Below are 16,599 nucleotides of genomic sequence, written 5' to 3'. Positions count from 1 at the left end.
CACATGACTCGGTGGGTCAAAATACGAAAAAATTATAGCTCTCAAAATGTGGTGATGTAAAAACTATTTTTACAATAAAAAGGGTCTTTAAGCGTGCGACAGCTGCCAAACATAAAAACCGCCATAAATAGTAAATCAAACCCCCCTTTATCACCCTTTTAGTTAGGGAAAAATAATAAAATTAAGAAAAATGTATTTATTTCCATTTTCCCATTAGAGCTAGGGTTAGGGCTAGGGCTGAGATTAGGGTTAGGAGTGTGTTGGGGTTAGGGTTGGAGTTAGAATTGGGGGGTTTCCACTGTTTGGGCAGATCGGGTGCTCTCCAAACGCAACATGGCGTCTGATCTCAATTCCAGCCAATTCTGTGTTGAAAAAGTCAAATGGTGCTCCTTTCCTTCCAAGCTCTGCCATGCGCCCAAACAGTGTTTTACCCCCACATATGGGGTATCAGCCTACTCAGGACAAATTGCAAAACAACTTTTGTGGTTCAATGTCTCCTGTTACTCTTAGGAAACTAAAAAATTGGGGGGAAAAATATCATTTTTGTTGAAAAAAATATGATTTTTTTATTTTCAAGCCCGGGCGTTATAAACTTCTGTGAAGCAGTTGGGGATTCAAAGTGCTCACCACACATCTATATAAGTTCCTTAGGGGGTCCAGTTTCCAAAATAGGGTCACTTGTGGGGGGTTTCCACTGTTTAGGTACATCAGGGGCTCTCCAAAGGCAACATGACACCCGCAGACCATTCCATCAAAGTCTGCATTCCAAAACGTCACTACTTCCCTTCCGAGCCCTGACGTGTGCCCATACAGTAGTTTTCTCCCACATATGGGGTATCAGCGTACTCAGGACAAATTGGACAACAACTTTCGGGGTACAATTTCTCCTGTTACCATTGGGAAAATAAAAAAATTGGGGACTAAAAGATCATGTTTTTGGAAAAAAAATATGATTTTTTTATTTTCACGCCCGGCATTATAAACTTCTGTGAAGCCCTTGGGGGTTCAAAGTGCTCACCACACATCTTGATAAGTTCCTTGGGGGGTCTAGTTTCCAAAATGGTGTCATTTGTGGGGGGTTTCCACTATTTAGGCACATCAGAGGCTTTCTAAACGCGGCATGGCGTCCAATCCCAATTCCAGCCAAAAAAGTCAAATGGCGCTGCTTCCCTTCCGAGCTCTGCCATGTGCCCAAATAGTCGTCTACACCCACATATGGGCTATCAGCGTACTCAGGACAAATTGCACAATAACTTTTAGGGTCCTGTTACCCTTGGGAAAATAAAAATTGGGGGTGAAAAGATCATTTTTGTGGAAAAAATATGATTTTTTAATTGTACCGCTGTACGTTATAAACTTCTGTGAAGCCCTTGTGGGGTCAAAGTTCTCACCACTATCTAGATAAGTTCCTTGGAGAGTCATGTTTCCAAAATGGGGTTACTTGTGGGGGGTTTCCACTGTTTAGGTACATCAGGGGCTCTCCAATCGTGACATGGCGTCCGATCTGAATTCCAGCCAATTTTGCACTGAAAAAGTCAAACGGCGCTCCTTCCCTTCTGAGCTCTGCCATGCGCCGAAACAGTGGTTCCCCCCCGACATATCAGGTATCAACGTACTCAGGAGAAATTGCACAATAACTTTTGGGGTCCAATTTCTCCTGTTACCCTTTTTTTTTTAAAACATTCAAAAAATTCCAGTGAAGCACCTGAAGGGTTAATAAACTTCTTGAATATGGTTTTGAGCACCTTAAGGGGTTCAGTTTTTAGAATGGTGTCACTTTTGGGTATTTTCTATCATATAGACCCCTCAAAGTGACTTCAAATGTGATGTGGTCCGTAAAAATAAAATGGTGTTGCAAAAATGAGAAATCGCTGGTCAAATTTTAACCCTTATAACTTCCTAACAAAAAAATATTTTGGTTCCAAAATTGTGCTGATGTAAACTAAACATATGTGAAATGTTATTCATTAAAGTTTTTTGTGTGCCATATCTCTGTGATTTAAGGGCATAAAAATTCAAATTTGGAAAATTGCTAAATTTTCAAAATTTTGGCAAAATTTCCATTTTTTCACAAATAAACGCAAGTTATTTGAATGAAATTTTACCACTACCATGAAGTACAATATGTCACGAGAAAACAATGTCAGAATCACCGGGATCCATGGAAGCGTTTCAGAATTATTAACTCATAAAGGGACAGTGGTCAGAATTGTACAAATTGGCCCAGTCATGAACATGCAAACCACTCTTGGGGGTTAATGACATATTGTACTTCGGAATAGTGGTAAAAATTTCTTCAATATGACTTGCATTTATTTGTGGAAAAATCGGAAAGATAAATAAAATTTTTCACATCTCTACATCTGCACAATCTTTTTAGCAAGTTATAAGGGTTAAAAGTTGACCAGCGATTTCTCATTTTTCCAACAAAATTTACAAAACCATTTTTTAGGGACCACCTCACATTTGAAGGGACTTTGAGGGGTCTATATCACAGAAAATACCCAAAAGTGACACCACTGTAAAAACTACACCCCTCAAGATGCTCAAAACCACATTCAAGAAGTTTATTAACCCTTCAGGTGCTTCACAGGAACAGAAGCAATTTGGAAGGAAAAAAAAATACTTTAGACTCAATTTTTTTTATTTTCACAAGGGTATCGGGAGAAAATGGTCGTCAATATTTTTCTGAGTATGCCGATACCCCATACGTAGGAAAAAACTATTGCTTGGGTGCACAGCACAGCTCAGAAGGGAAGGAGCACCGCTTGACTTTTTGACAGCAAAATTGCCTCGACTTATTAGCGGATGCCATGTCGTGTTTCGAGAGCCCCTGATGTGCCTAAACAGTGGAAATTCTGCACAAGTGATCCCATTTCGGAAACTAAAACCCTCAAGGAACTTATCTACATGTGTGGTGATCACCTTGAACCCCAGGTGCTTCACAAAAGTTTATAACAGAGAGGCGTAAAAATAAAAAATATAAAAATCTAATTTTTTCAACAAAATGCTCTTTTAGTCCCATTTTTTTATTTTCACAAGGGTAACAGGAGAAAATGGACCCCATGTATTGTTGTGCAATTTCTCTTGAGTACACCAATACCCCATGTGTGGAGGAAAACCACTGTTTGGGCAGGACTCGGAAGGGAAGGAGCATCATTTGAATTTTTCAACGCAAAACTGGCTGGAATCGAGAGCAGATGCCATGCAGCGTTTGGAGAGCCCCTGATGTGTCTAAACAGTAGAACCCCCACAAGTGCCACCATTTTGGAAACTAGACCACTTAAAGAATGCACAGAAGTTTATAACGTAGAGCCAAGAAGAAAAAAAAACACATTTTCCCACAAAAAAATTATTTTAGCCCCAATTTTTTTTATTTTCACAAGGGTGACAGGAGAAAATGGACCCCAAGTATTGTTGTGCAATTTCTCCTGAGTGGATTGTTTTTTTTGCGGGATAAAATGACGTTTTCAGCTATACTATTTTTATTTATATTCATCTTTTTGATCGCGGTTTATTCCACTTCTGTTTTACAGTGGTATGATGAAAAACCTAACCGATAGACAGAAAGGGGCTCTAATATTCCTGCTAGAATGGAGTGCACATACCTGACCATCACTCCATTCATTCCCTATGAGGCTGCTATCTGAGTTTTTTCCACCAGCTTAATGGAGGGTGAATGAAGCTGTAGTTGGGCATGTACACTGCTGCCTACGTAAAAAGCTTTGATAAGTCACAATTTTATTGCAAACATGAGGTTGTACAAAGATTTTGCGTCTTTTGGTGTTTTCATGCTATTTTTGCACAGCTCTGACAAAGTCGGCAGATTTGACGGAGAAATTGGGCATGGATACCTCTGCTTGATAAATTCATGACGAGCAACACAAATCTTATTCCAGTCCTGACTAGCGTAAACACCGGTTAGCAAGGCATATACCACTACTCATACATGACTGATTCATTAAGGGTATGTGCACACATAGTTTTTTGTCTTTGCGGATTTTGTAGAGAAAACCGCAGGTAAATCCGCAGGACAAAGTCCAGCAGGTTTATCTGCGGTTTTGCCCTGCGGCTTTACACCTCATAATGGAAGAGGTGTAAAACTGCAGCGTTTCTGCACCAAACAATTGACATGCTGCAGATTGTAAACCACAGCAAAACCATGTGGAAAAATCCGCAGCATGTGCACAGCGTTTTTTAATTTCCATAGGAAATAAAGCTACTGTACAACGCAGCAGAATCTGCTGCGTTTCTGCAGAGCCAAAACCGCTGCGGAAACGCAGCAGAAACCGCAAAGTGTGCACATACCCTAAGAGGTATGTGCCTCTTAATGAAGTGGAGACCTTGCACTCCACCAGGCTGCCTCATCTAAGATCCATGTGAAAGCAATAAATCAACTAAAGTGTGAAAACAATGAAATCAAATGCGGTCATGTAGAGGTCATTTGAGCAATTACTCACCAAGGCACAGAGAAGATCAACAGCCTCAAGAACAAGTTCCTGATGACCAATTCGTGTCACTCCAAGTTCTTCCAGATCCTGATGAGATATCTTTAGAAGCTGCTCACCATCAATCTTCTCCTTCTCTACACTGGACACATACAGCTGCAAAGAGTCATCTAGTCCTAAAAAAAAAAAAATGTATTATTTAGCACAAATTGTATAACAAAATAAAATGTAAAACATTATAACCAAAGCAGTTTAATCATAAAACTGGCTTTTACGTTTAGTAAAACACATCCTATTGACAGGAGGAATGGTGAGGCCGAATTTTCAATTATTCATGCAATCTCAGGAAATAACAGCAAACCTAGAAGGGTTCTTTCCATGGGAAAATAGAACTTCTCTTTAAGAACATAGCGGGCACAGTGACAAATGGAGAAAAATATTTGTTGTTCCTCTATATCTGAGAAAAGTTTTGAATCAATCATTATGTGGACGTCTCTTATTGCATGCAATTTTTTTCTGTTCCAAGGATCTAATCCCATTGTTACATCGCATATTACTCAGCCCAGTGTTAATCTATGGGGAAGCTCATATCAGCGTTTATTTTCTCGGGCGCATTCAGGATGTGTGTAAAATTGCAGCATTCTGATATTGTCACCGAGACTCGGCCGACACTCGCCAATGCAAGCCTATGGGTGTGAGGGAAAAAAAAAAAAAAAAATCGCACAGGACTCGAACCAGTAAAATCACACTGATAGGTTAGAATAGAATTAGAATAGATATATAAAAACAGAATACACAGAACTATAGATGTCAGTGACACACATATATACAAAAATTAAGAGACCACTTCCAAATGTTGTCTGATTTTTCTCTTTATAGGTATATTTTTGAGTAAAATGTAAATTGTTCTTTTAGTCTATAAACTACTGACGTCTCCGAATTTCCAAGCAATAAATTTTGTATTTGTTTTTCTGACAAAGAAAAATGGTCAAAAATAAAAAAAAAATAAAAAACAGTGCTTTCAGACCTCAAATAATGCAAAGAAAACAAGTTCAGTTCATAATCATTTAGAAACAACAATGCTAATGTTTTAACTCAGGAAGAGTTGAGAAATCAATATTTTGTGGAATAATCATGATTTTTAAAAACAGCTTTCATGTATCTTGGCATGCTTTCCACCAGTCTTTCACACTGCTTCTGGCACAAAAATTTAAGCAGTTCTTCTTTGTTTCATGGCTTGTGACTATATATATCATCCTCTTTATTACATTCCAGAGGTTTTCAATGGGGTTCAGGTCTGGAGAATGGGCTGCCCATGACAGGGATTTGATGTGGTTTTCTTAATTTTTGCCAGAGATGTACAATTAGTACAGTGTGCGTGCAAATTACTGTACATGTATTTAATTAATAGATTATTTTTCGGAAATAAATGATGTGGGGGTCCCCCTATAATTAATAACCAGCAAAGGCTATGTAGTCAGCTGCGGGCTGATATTAATAGCCTAGGAAGGGGCCATGGATGCTGCAATCCGCCTCACCTCCCCTCGGCTAAAAACATCAACTCTCAGCTGCCCCAGAAAAGGCGCATCTCTAAGATGCGCCAATTCTGGCTCTTAGCCTCGCTCTTCTAACTTGCCCTGTAGTGGTGGCAAGTGGTGTAATAGTGGGGTGGTTGATGTCACCTTTGTATTGTAATTTTTTCTGCAGCTGTATTTGTCAGAGCTGTATTTCCTTTGAAAACGATGTGTAAATGACAGATAATTGCTGTATGTAAAAGCTCATGTTAAAAACGGATTGCAATCGGATAGTAATCGCACTGCATTCAGATGTCAATCGGATGCTACTGTAGGTGTGAGAAATCGGATTGTACTCGCATGACACTCACATTACACTCCTGCCACTCTTGGCAGGGACTGATTTTTCATACATTTAGTGTGACCCCGGCCTTAAAGGCAATCTGTCAGTAGGATCAACCCTCCTAAGACGTCTATGTGGGAATGTGTGTCATATAAAGTTGAATAAAATAATACCTTGATATCTGCAATTCAAAGTCTTATTCCAGAGAAATCTAAGTTTTTCTAAAATGAAGTGTTCAGGGCTATGGACTGGACATAGATCTCCCCGAAAATCTGTCTCCAGAGCTTTCTTTAAATAAAAGGGGGTGTTATCAGTGTGAGACATGTAAAGACTGAAAGTCTGCTCTCCTGATGTCACTGTAGAGCTGTGTATGATGAAAACTAATACAGTACAGCAGAGCGGAGACTTATCTCATTATAAATACCTTTGAAGTAGCATGGCTACTCATTTGCTGTCATCTTAGTTACAGAGCTGCGTGCCTGGCTTTAACTAACTCTTCAGTCTTCATCTCACACAGCCCAGCCAGTGTGATGGAGTGTGAGCGACAGTAACTCAAATCTAACAGCCTTATGTGGATCACTGCAGATGTTTTTGTATTGTGACCAAGTTCAGCTGTACTCCCCTCCCCCATACATACACAGGCTGCCTGGTAGATGGAGGGCTGTAGATGTGTAAAAAGAAATCAGGCATAACACTGCAGCAGAGATGTCAACACTAGGAGATGACAACTACAGCTGCAGAGGTTTATGTAATAAGACAAAGATAAGTTTAACAGAGTATGATTATAGCTGTCAGTCATTACATGACTCACATTGGTAATGTGCCTTTTCATTTAGGCTATGTGCATACGTACCGGAACTCTCGCGGAAATTACCGCGAGAATTCCGGAATTCCATTCCGCGGGAAAATCGCATTTTAAATTCCCGTGATTTTCCCGCGGAAAAAATAGCATTTTGAAAGCGTATTTAGCTTGCAGAATGCTAGCGTTTTCCAAGCGATCTTTAGCATCGCCTGGAGAACTGATTGACAGGTTGGTCACACTCGTCAAACATAGTGTTTGACAAGTGTGACCAACTTTTTACTACTGAGGCCGCCTATGCAGCATCAATAGTAAAAGATAGAATGTAAAAAAAAAAAAAAAAAAAAAAAAAAAGGTGTTATTCTTACCTTCCGACGTCCCGCGCAGCCGTTCCCAGTAATCCTTTGCGAAAATGCCCGCGATGACGTCCGTTCTCGCGGGATCGTGATGTCTCGCGGTAATTCGCGATGACGTCGCGCGAATGACCGCAAGACTTCGCGATCCCGCGAGAACGGACGTCATCGCGGGCATTTTCGCAACGGATTACTGGGAACGAAAGCGTGGAGAGAAGCGGGAAGGCTGCGCGGGACGCCGGAAGGTAAGAATAACAATATTTTTTATTTTAAATTCTATTTTTTACAGGGATATGGTACCCAAAGCCCGGAGGACAGTCTCCTCTCCTCCTGACCGTGGGTACCATCCGCAAATGTTCTGCTTACTTTCCGCATGGTGTACACAGCCACATGCGGGAAGTAAGCGGAACAATGCATTCCTATGGGTGCGGGATCGCCGCGATTCCGCAAAATTAATGAGCATGCTGCGGTTTTTACCGCAAAGCGATTCCGCCGCGGTAAAAACCGCAGCATTAGCACAGCATTGCGGAATCCCATAGGAATGCATGGGATGCTTATTTTTCACGTTTTCGCGGCAAAATCGCGCTGTTAAAACCGCAGCGGAAACGCGAAAAAAACGCCACGTGTGAACTCAGCCTTAAAATAAACTCTGGAGGCAGATTATCAGGTAGATCTGTGTCTGCCTATAGATCTTAACAGCTCATTTACATATATTAAAACACGTGGGTTTCTCTGAAAGACATGGGATCGCAGATATCAAAATATCATTTTTTTCAGCTTCCTATGACCTACGTGCCCATAAGACAGCTTAGGAGGGGTGATCCTACTGACAGATTTCCTTTATACAACTTTACCCTGTTCTTATTTTTCTCATGATTTTCAACACAGCAGTAATTAGACCTGTAAGGAATGCAAAACTGTTCTGCACAGGGGACAAGAAAAGTAAAATGACCACATATCTTGTAAAATGTGCCAACTGGCCAATAAGTCAATGGGGCCATCTTAAAAGGCATGGAAAGTATTTATGCCTTCATAGCGTGCTCTTGAACGTTCTTGTTCTTTAGCTACAGCTAAACTTCAGATGGCTTATGTTGCCACTAGATTAGTAAGATATTGTGCAACAAGGATAATATTCAATTATCCTATATTTCGGATTAAAAGACGCACTTTGTTCCTCAAAATTTCAGAGAAAAAAGAAGATGCGTTTTATAATCCAAAAGGTAGCTTACTGGGGAGTAAGGGCGGGTGCGGTGATGCAGAATCCCTGCTGCAAGAGGCCGGCGGCGGCAGTGCTGCAGACTCCGGGCTGGGAGGAGGGGTGTACCGGCGGTGCAAGGCTGCGGACCCTGGGCTTTCATAAAATGTTGGCAGTGAGCAAAGTCCCCTTCCCATTAATTTCCCTGCAGTCGGCTTCGAGAAAATGATCACTGGAGGCTGTGCATGTGCAGATTGAGATCTCAAGAGTCGCACTCCTGCTGCCACAAGCCTCCTGCAGCAGTGACCCTGCATTCTGTGATCCCACTCCACCACTGGCGCTCCCACAAGTAAGCTACTTTCAAATGGGACTATAAGACGCACCATTTTATTTATTTTATTAATTCTATTTTCTGCCTCAAAATTTGGGGTAAGCCTTATGGTTCAGTGCATCCTGAAAAAGTACAGAAAGTTACCGTTCCATTTGTCTGATATGTTAATCAGCATCACAACTGGTCAGTATGTATATATGCTTATACAGATAAAGATATAGAAACACAAGCAGCCACATATCACTACATATATAATGACAACCTAAAACATCCAAATGACCCTGATCAAAAGTTTATATACCCCATTTCTTAATATCTTGTATTGCCTCCTAATAACATCAATCACAGCTTGAAGTCTTTTGTGGTAGTTGTGGATGAGGTTCTTTATTTTATTTTTTCAGATGGTAAAGCTGACCACTCTTCCTAGCAAAGAGCCTCCAGTACCTGTAAATTCCTGGGCTGTCTAGCATGAACTGCGCACTTGAGATCTCCCCAGAGCAGGGCTGTGGAGTCGGTAAGCCAAACCTGCGACTCCGAGTCCTCAATTTCCCTTCCACCGACTCCGACTCCACAACTCCAACATATATTGCTTATAGTTAAGTGAAAAATTTATTGTAGTACAGTGTGAACATCAGACATTTAATCATTTTTATGATACAATAATCAAGACATTTAGATAATATATATTTATTGGAATACAACTTTAGAACACCAAAAACTGTAATAAATTGTAAATATGTAATACACCATGTAATATCGATTACACACACACATATATATATATACACTCACTGGCCACTTTATTAGGTACACCATGCTAGTAACGGGTTGGACCCCCTTTTGCCTTCAGAACTGCCTCAATTCTTCGTGGCAGAGATTCAACAAGGTGCTGGAAGCATTCCTCAGAGATTTTGGACCATATTGACATGATGGCATCACACAGTTGGCGCAGATTTGTCGGCTGCACATCCCTGATGCGAATCTCCCGTTCCACCACATCCCAAAGATGCTCTATTGGATTGAGATCTGGTGACTGAGGAGGCCATTTGAGTACAGTGAACTCATTGTCATGTTCAAGAAACCAATCTGAGATGATTCGAGCTTTATGACATGGCGCATTATCCTGCTGAAAGTAGCCATCAGATGTTGGGTACATTGTGGTCATAAAGGGATGGACATGGTCAGCAACAATACTCAGGTAGGCTGTGGCGTTGCAACGATGCTCAATTGGTACCAAGGGGCCCAAAGAGTGCCAAGAAAAAATTCCCCACACCATGACACCACCACCACCAGCCTGAACCGTTGATACAAGGCAGGATGGATCCATGCTTTCATGTTGTTTACGCCAAATTCTGACCCTACCATCCGAATGTCGCAGCAGAAATCGAGACTCATCAGACCAGGCAACGTTTTTCCAATCTTCTACTGTCCAATTTCGATGAGCTTGTGCAAATTGTAGCCTCAGTTTCCTGTTCTTAGCTGAGAGGAGTGGTACCCGGTGTGGTCTTCTGCTGCTGTAGCCCATCTGCCTCAAAGTTCGACGCACTGTGCGTTCAGAGATGCTCTTCTGCCTACCTTGGTTGTAACGGGTGGCAATTTGAGTCACTGTTGCCTTTCTATCAGCTCGAACCAGTCTGCCCATTCTCCTCTGACCTCTGGCATCAACAAGGCATTTCCGGCCACAGAACTGCCGCTCACTGGATTTTTTTTCTTTTTCGGACCATTCTCTGTAAACCCTAGAGATGGTTGTGCGTGAAAATCCCAGTAGATCAGCAGTTTCTGAAATACTCAGACCAGCCCTTCTGGCACCAACAATCATGCCACGTTCAAAGGCACTCAAATCACCTTTCTTCCCCATACTGATGCTCGGTTTGAACTGCAGGAGATTGTCTTGACCATGTCTACATGCCTAAATGCACTGAGTTGCCGCCATGTGATTGGCAGATTAGAAATTAAGTCTTAACACACAGTTGGACAGGTGTACCTAATAAAGTGGCCAGTGAGTGTATATATATATATCACTATGTAATAAACTATGTAAGTGGCAAAAAACAGTTTTCAACAAAAACATACTAAATAACATTTGCGCAGTCTATGAATTTGTTCTAAGAAATAGAATTGCCTCCATCAGATCCTCCTTCATAGATGACCTAAAATGTGACCTAATCATTTTAAGGCCAGAGAACAACCTCTCTACACTAACTTGGATTGGAGGCAAAGCCGTAACCACATGGGCAACATCTCTAACAATTTCCAAGTATAAAGGAATTGCCTCATACACAGTCAGTTTTGATGAACGGTTAATTTCTTTTTCTTTGAGAGCAAGTGAAAAATTTTGCTGAAATATGGTCAATCTGCTTGCTATAGGAGACAGAGTGAAATCTTTTTCCTTGCAGCAATGCTTTGCCTGCTCCATATCATCCAAATACTTGTCAAAGTCAAACTCCTCATCTGATGAGGATGAAGATATGGCAGCAGTAGCACTGTCAGGACCCAAGTCCTCTTGTGCCTGGCAGGCCTCCTGTAGGCCACTCATCCTAACTGCTACCTCAGTCAGAACTTCTTTACCTTTAGTAAGCTGTTGATCATCAAGCAATATACGATGACTTGGGTCCACATAAACAGCTGCCAGAAAAAAATTATTTTCCAATAGCTGTGTCTCTCTCCGTTTCATTGAAGCAGAAATGCCATCTGCGATTAAATCTACTCTTTTGGACAGGCAAAATAGCAATTTCTTCCACTCCCTTATGAAAATGCCAGGAGTTAAATCCTCAGCTTGTAAATTTTTAGTCATGGTAAATAGGTGATTAAGCAATTCCTTCAATTCAGCCACCTGTGTCCATTGACCTTCATTTAGGGTTACCTGAGGGTTCGCCATAGCTATAAGAAACAGTTTTAGCCAGGATCAAAACTAGGGAGGGAGCAGAACCTCATACTGTTCCGCAGAACTGCACACCTCAGCTGCTGCAGAACCTTATACTGCACACCCTTACACTTGAAAATAAAGCCTGCACCTTAAGATATGGTGAATACAGTCTATTTATTCCAACTATCAATTGATGTTGATGTGTTACTGAAGACGAGCAATGCCTGTCCTGGGCGTCCTTTTGGGCAGCTATGAGGTGTACCTGACTGGTGCTAAAAAAAAAAAAAAAAAGGAGTGTTAGTCTGTGTGCTTCCCGGCTTTCATTCTTTTTGGTACAGATAAGGTATGGATAGACAGATATGGATAAATGGATAGATAGAGCAGATTTCTAATCTGCTCTTGCTATTGAAAACATTATCTATGAGCTCAAAAACCTTTCAGGTGATGCAGTTTTTTTAAAAAGCTGATCAGCTTTTGCAGCTGAAAAACGTATCCTCAAAAAACGCAGCAAAAACGCTGTGGGAATGTAGCCTTAGATCAGGAATAGACAGCCATTTATAGGACATTTCATAACTTTCCCAAATTCCTATGAAAAAATATTCAGCACATTCTGCATTGAACTACTGTACCCAATTTATTATATATTTTAGTCGGAGTCGAACCATTTTATACCGACTCAGACTCCACCAAAATGAGCTCCGACTCCACGACTCCGACTCCACAGTCCTGCCCCAGAGTGGCTCAAAAATACTGAGGTCAGGAGACTGAGATAGCCACTTCAAAACCTTCACTTTGTTCTGCTGTAGCCAATGACAGGTTGACTTGGCCTCGCATTTTGGACTGTTGTCATGTTAGAACATTCAAGTACATCCCATGCTTCTGGGCTAATTATTGCAAATTTGCTTCCAGTATTTGCTGATAACGTGCTGCATTCATCTTTCCTTGAACTTTGTCCAAGTTTCCTGTGCCTTTGTAGCTCACACATCACCAAAACATCAGCGATCCACCTCCGTGCTTTACAGTAGGAATGGTGTTCCTTACATCATTGACCTTGCTGACCGCTCTCCAAATGTAACATTTATGGTTGTGGCCAAAAAGTTCAATTTTGGTCTCATCACTCCAAATTACCTTTTTCCAGAAGCTTTGAGGATTGTCTCTGTGCTGTTTTGCATATTGTAGGCAAGATACTTTGTGGCATTTTGCGCAGTAATGACTTTCTTCTGGCGACTCAACCATACAGCCCATTTTTCTTCAAGTGCCTCCTTATTGTGCATCTTGAAACAGCGACACCATTAGTTTTCAGAGAGTCCAGTATTTCAGCTGATGTTATTTGTTGGTTTTTCTTTACACCTCGAACAATTTTCCTGGCAGTTGTGGACAAAATTTTTATTAGTCTACCTGACTGTGGTTTTGATTTTCCATTTGTTAATCACTGTTTGAATGCTGCTGATTGGCATTATCAATTCCTTTTTGTATCCCTTTCCTGTTTTATACAGTTCAACTACTTTTTCCCGTAGATCCATTGACAATTCTTTTGCTTTCCCCATGACTCACAATCCAAAAATGTCAGTGGCTTGATGAAGGATGCAAGAGTCTGTTTGGATCCCAGAAACTCACTCAGCTTTTATGCACACACTGAGTACAAGCAAACAGGTCACAGGTAAGGATGTTACATTTAGTAGCAATTCAAACCCTTTTATGTCAATTTCTGTGCATGTTATCAGGTCAAAATCACCAGGGTATGTAAACTTTTGGTCAGGGTCATTTGGATGTTTTGGGTTGTCATTATGATTTAAAAAGAGAAAACACAGTAGTTTGACAATAAATGGCTTCACCCAACCACTAACCATGAGTGGAGAAAAAATTTTGGTGCTATCATTCATATTCTCTGAAAAAAAAGGCTAAGAAAGTGAAAATTCTGCTGAGGTATGTAAACTTTTCAGTACAACTGTATATACACACAGTGAAACAGTTTTAAGTGGGCGTGGAAAACATGCTACAAAGTAAGAATGCTTTAAAAAATAAAATAGTAGTGTTAGGCCGGTTTCACACTAGCGCATTTTCAACGCGCGCACGGCCGGGGGTAGCTCCGCCCCCGATCCGGCTCTCTGCCCGGCGTGCCCGCCCCTTCCTTGTAGCGCCGCCTCCTAGCGGACAGCGGCGCCTGCGATCGGCGCACCCTATCTTTAGCATAGGGTGCGCCGATCGTGCGCAGGCCGTGCGCTAGTTGCGCTTTGACCTGCGCTGCGCACTTTTGACGGTGCGCCGTGCGCGCCAAAATCCGAAAAGTTTGATTTTGGCGCGCACGGCGCACCGTCAAAAGTGCGCAGCGCAGGTCAAAGCGCAACTAGCGCACGGCCTGCGCACGATCGGCGCACCCTATGCTAAAGATAGGGTGCGCCGATCGCAGGCGCCGCTGTCCGCTAGGAGGCGGCGCTACAAGGAAGGGGCGGGCACGCCGGGCAGAGAGCCGGATCGGGGGCGGAGCTACCCCCGGCCGTGCGCGCGTTGAAAATGCGCTAGTGTGAAACCGGCCTTACTCGTTTATTTTGACTAATTACCATAATGCAAAATGAATAAACAAAAGAGAAATCTAAATAGAATCATTATTTGGTGTGATCAACCTCTGCCTTTAAAACCGCATCAGTTCCTCTAGGTACAATTGTATTCAGTTTTTGAAAAAAACAGATAGGTTGTTCCAAACATCTTGGGAGAACTAACCACAGATATTCGGTGGATGAAGGATTGCGCAAATCCTTCTGTCTCTTTATGTAATCCCATAGAGATCCAATGATGTGGAGCTAAGAGGCCCTTGTTGGGACAATATTCTCACTTTTAGGACTCCTTGTTGTTCTTTACAATGGAGATCATTTTTAATGATATTGGCTGTAAGTTTGACGTCGATGTACTACAGCAGAATAAATTTGAAGCCAATCAGATGATGGTGTTGCATGATGGATAAGTATCTGCTGGTATTTTTCAGCATTGAGGACACTAACAAATGGGCAACATTGAGGACTGTGGATGCAGTGGTCAGGAATGGAAATTTAGTCCTACAGATCCACTCATTAAATTTGCTTCTCTTAAATTGGAAGATGTTCAGCACGGCAATCAGCTCAGACCTAATTGCAACCACTGGGACCCTCGACTTGTAAACAAAGTCAAGTAACTCAATATGCACAAAAACATAGGAACTGGAATACAGAAAAATGACAGCAGCTGCTCAAGTCACAGTCAAAATGTGAAATATGTGGCTGTAATAGAAGGCAGTTTTCTTACTGAAGGCCTGGAGAGTGGAAAAAAGAGTGTCTGCAGACAAAAGTGAAGATTGGAGGAGGTATCTTAGAAGTTTCGGACTGCATTTCAGCAGATGGTGTCGGGGATCTGGTCTAGATTCATAGTGTCCTCAATGCTGAGAAATACAAAATACTTGGAAGAGGACATATTGATTACTAAGAAACAAAAAATGAAGAATTTGCAAACATTTTTTCAAATATGTATTTCAATGTGAAATGTAAGTATAGTATAAAGGTACTGTCACACTTAGCGATGTACCAGCGATCCCGACCAGCGATATGACGCGGTCAGGATCGCTGGTACATCGCTAAGTGGTCGCTAGTGAGCTGCCACATAGGCAGATCTCACTAGCGACATCGCTGGGGACGGGGGTCGCTACTTACCTGTCACACTAGGCGATCCTGCGTCCTCCCGCCAGGCTCCACGCGTCGCTCGTCGTCACAGCAGGAAGCGCCGCAGGAAGCTGACGACGAGAAACAGTCCTGAACGTTCTCGCGCGACCAGCGATAACCAGCGGGGGAGCCGGTCGTAAGTATCAGACACAGATATCGCTAGCAATATCGCTATAACGTCACAAGTTATAGCGATATTGCTAGCGATATCTCTTAGTGTGACAGGCCCTTTAGAGCGCTGGGGTCCTGAGTTCAAATTCCACCAAGGACAACATTTGCAAGAAATTTGTATGTTTCCCATGTGTGTGTTCAGTTTCCTCCATTTTTCTTCCCACACACCAAAGATATGTTGATTGCTATGTAATCTGAAGTCAGCAGGGGATAGAGGCTGAAACGCCAATTTCAAGGATTTGTCACTTGTCAAACTGAGTGCTGCTGTTTACAAACTGTGAAGGATTAATCTCTAAAACATTAGCATTGCTGGACTAGTTCAGCAACAACCCCTCCCGTGATAAGCAGCTCACTGTCTATGGCCTTTGTACACAGAGAGCCTGGTGTGGGAGGGGTTAGCTTTCTCGGCTCTGCTTCATTCTATATCTAAAAGCTTAGATTGTGTTGGAATTGCTTTAGGCCAGGTTCACAAAGCACTAAAGCAGTCCGTTCAACGCATAGCCTTGACGGACTGCGTTAACGCTATAGCATGTTATGCTATACCGCTAGTGCAGATGCTTGATCTGCGCTAGCCGTGACGGACCCTCGGACGCTGCAGCCTGTGGCTGAGTGTCCGTCACAGAATGACAGCACATCGCTAACGCATGCCGATTATGGCATGCGTTAGCGATGCGCTCGTCTATAGAAGTGTATGGGTGCGTTAACGCATCCGTTACATAGCATTAATGCCGCTATGTAACGGATGCATTAAACGCAGCCCATTAACGCTATGTGAACACAGCCTTAAACAGTAAACTAAGTGATACATTCTTGTACTCAGCTTCTCTTTTCCAACATTACGCTGATCTCAGATGAGGTTGCAAAAACTTGCTGACAGACTCCCTTCAAGA

The 16,599-nt window shown here is 42.0% G+C and overlaps 1 protein-coding gene across 1 annotated transcript in view; it reads right to left on the bottom strand.

Annotated features, from left to right (window-relative positions):
• CNKSR3 (CNKSR family member 3) overlaps nt 1-16,599 on the bottom strand; it is a 180,292-nt gene that overhangs the window by 103,955 nt on the left and 59,738 nt on the right. The window contains exon 2 of the mRNA XM_073585731.1: nt 4,461-4,624. Coding sequence (XP_073441832.1) covers nt 4,461-4,624 — 164 coding nt within the window. The remainder of the gene's footprint in view (nt 1-4,460; nt 4,625-16,599) is intronic.

This window comes from Dendrobates tinctorius, unplaced genomic scaffold (assembly GCF_039654945.1).
Source record: "Dendrobates tinctorius isolate UK_male_01 unplaced genomic scaffold, ASM3965494v1 ptg000087l, whole genome shotgun sequence".
In the NCBI taxonomy this organism is placed as follows: Eukaryota; Metazoa; Chordata; class Amphibia; order Anura; family Dendrobatidae; genus Dendrobates; species Dendrobates tinctorius.
This window is presented reverse-complemented; position numbering and strand designations above follow the sequence as displayed.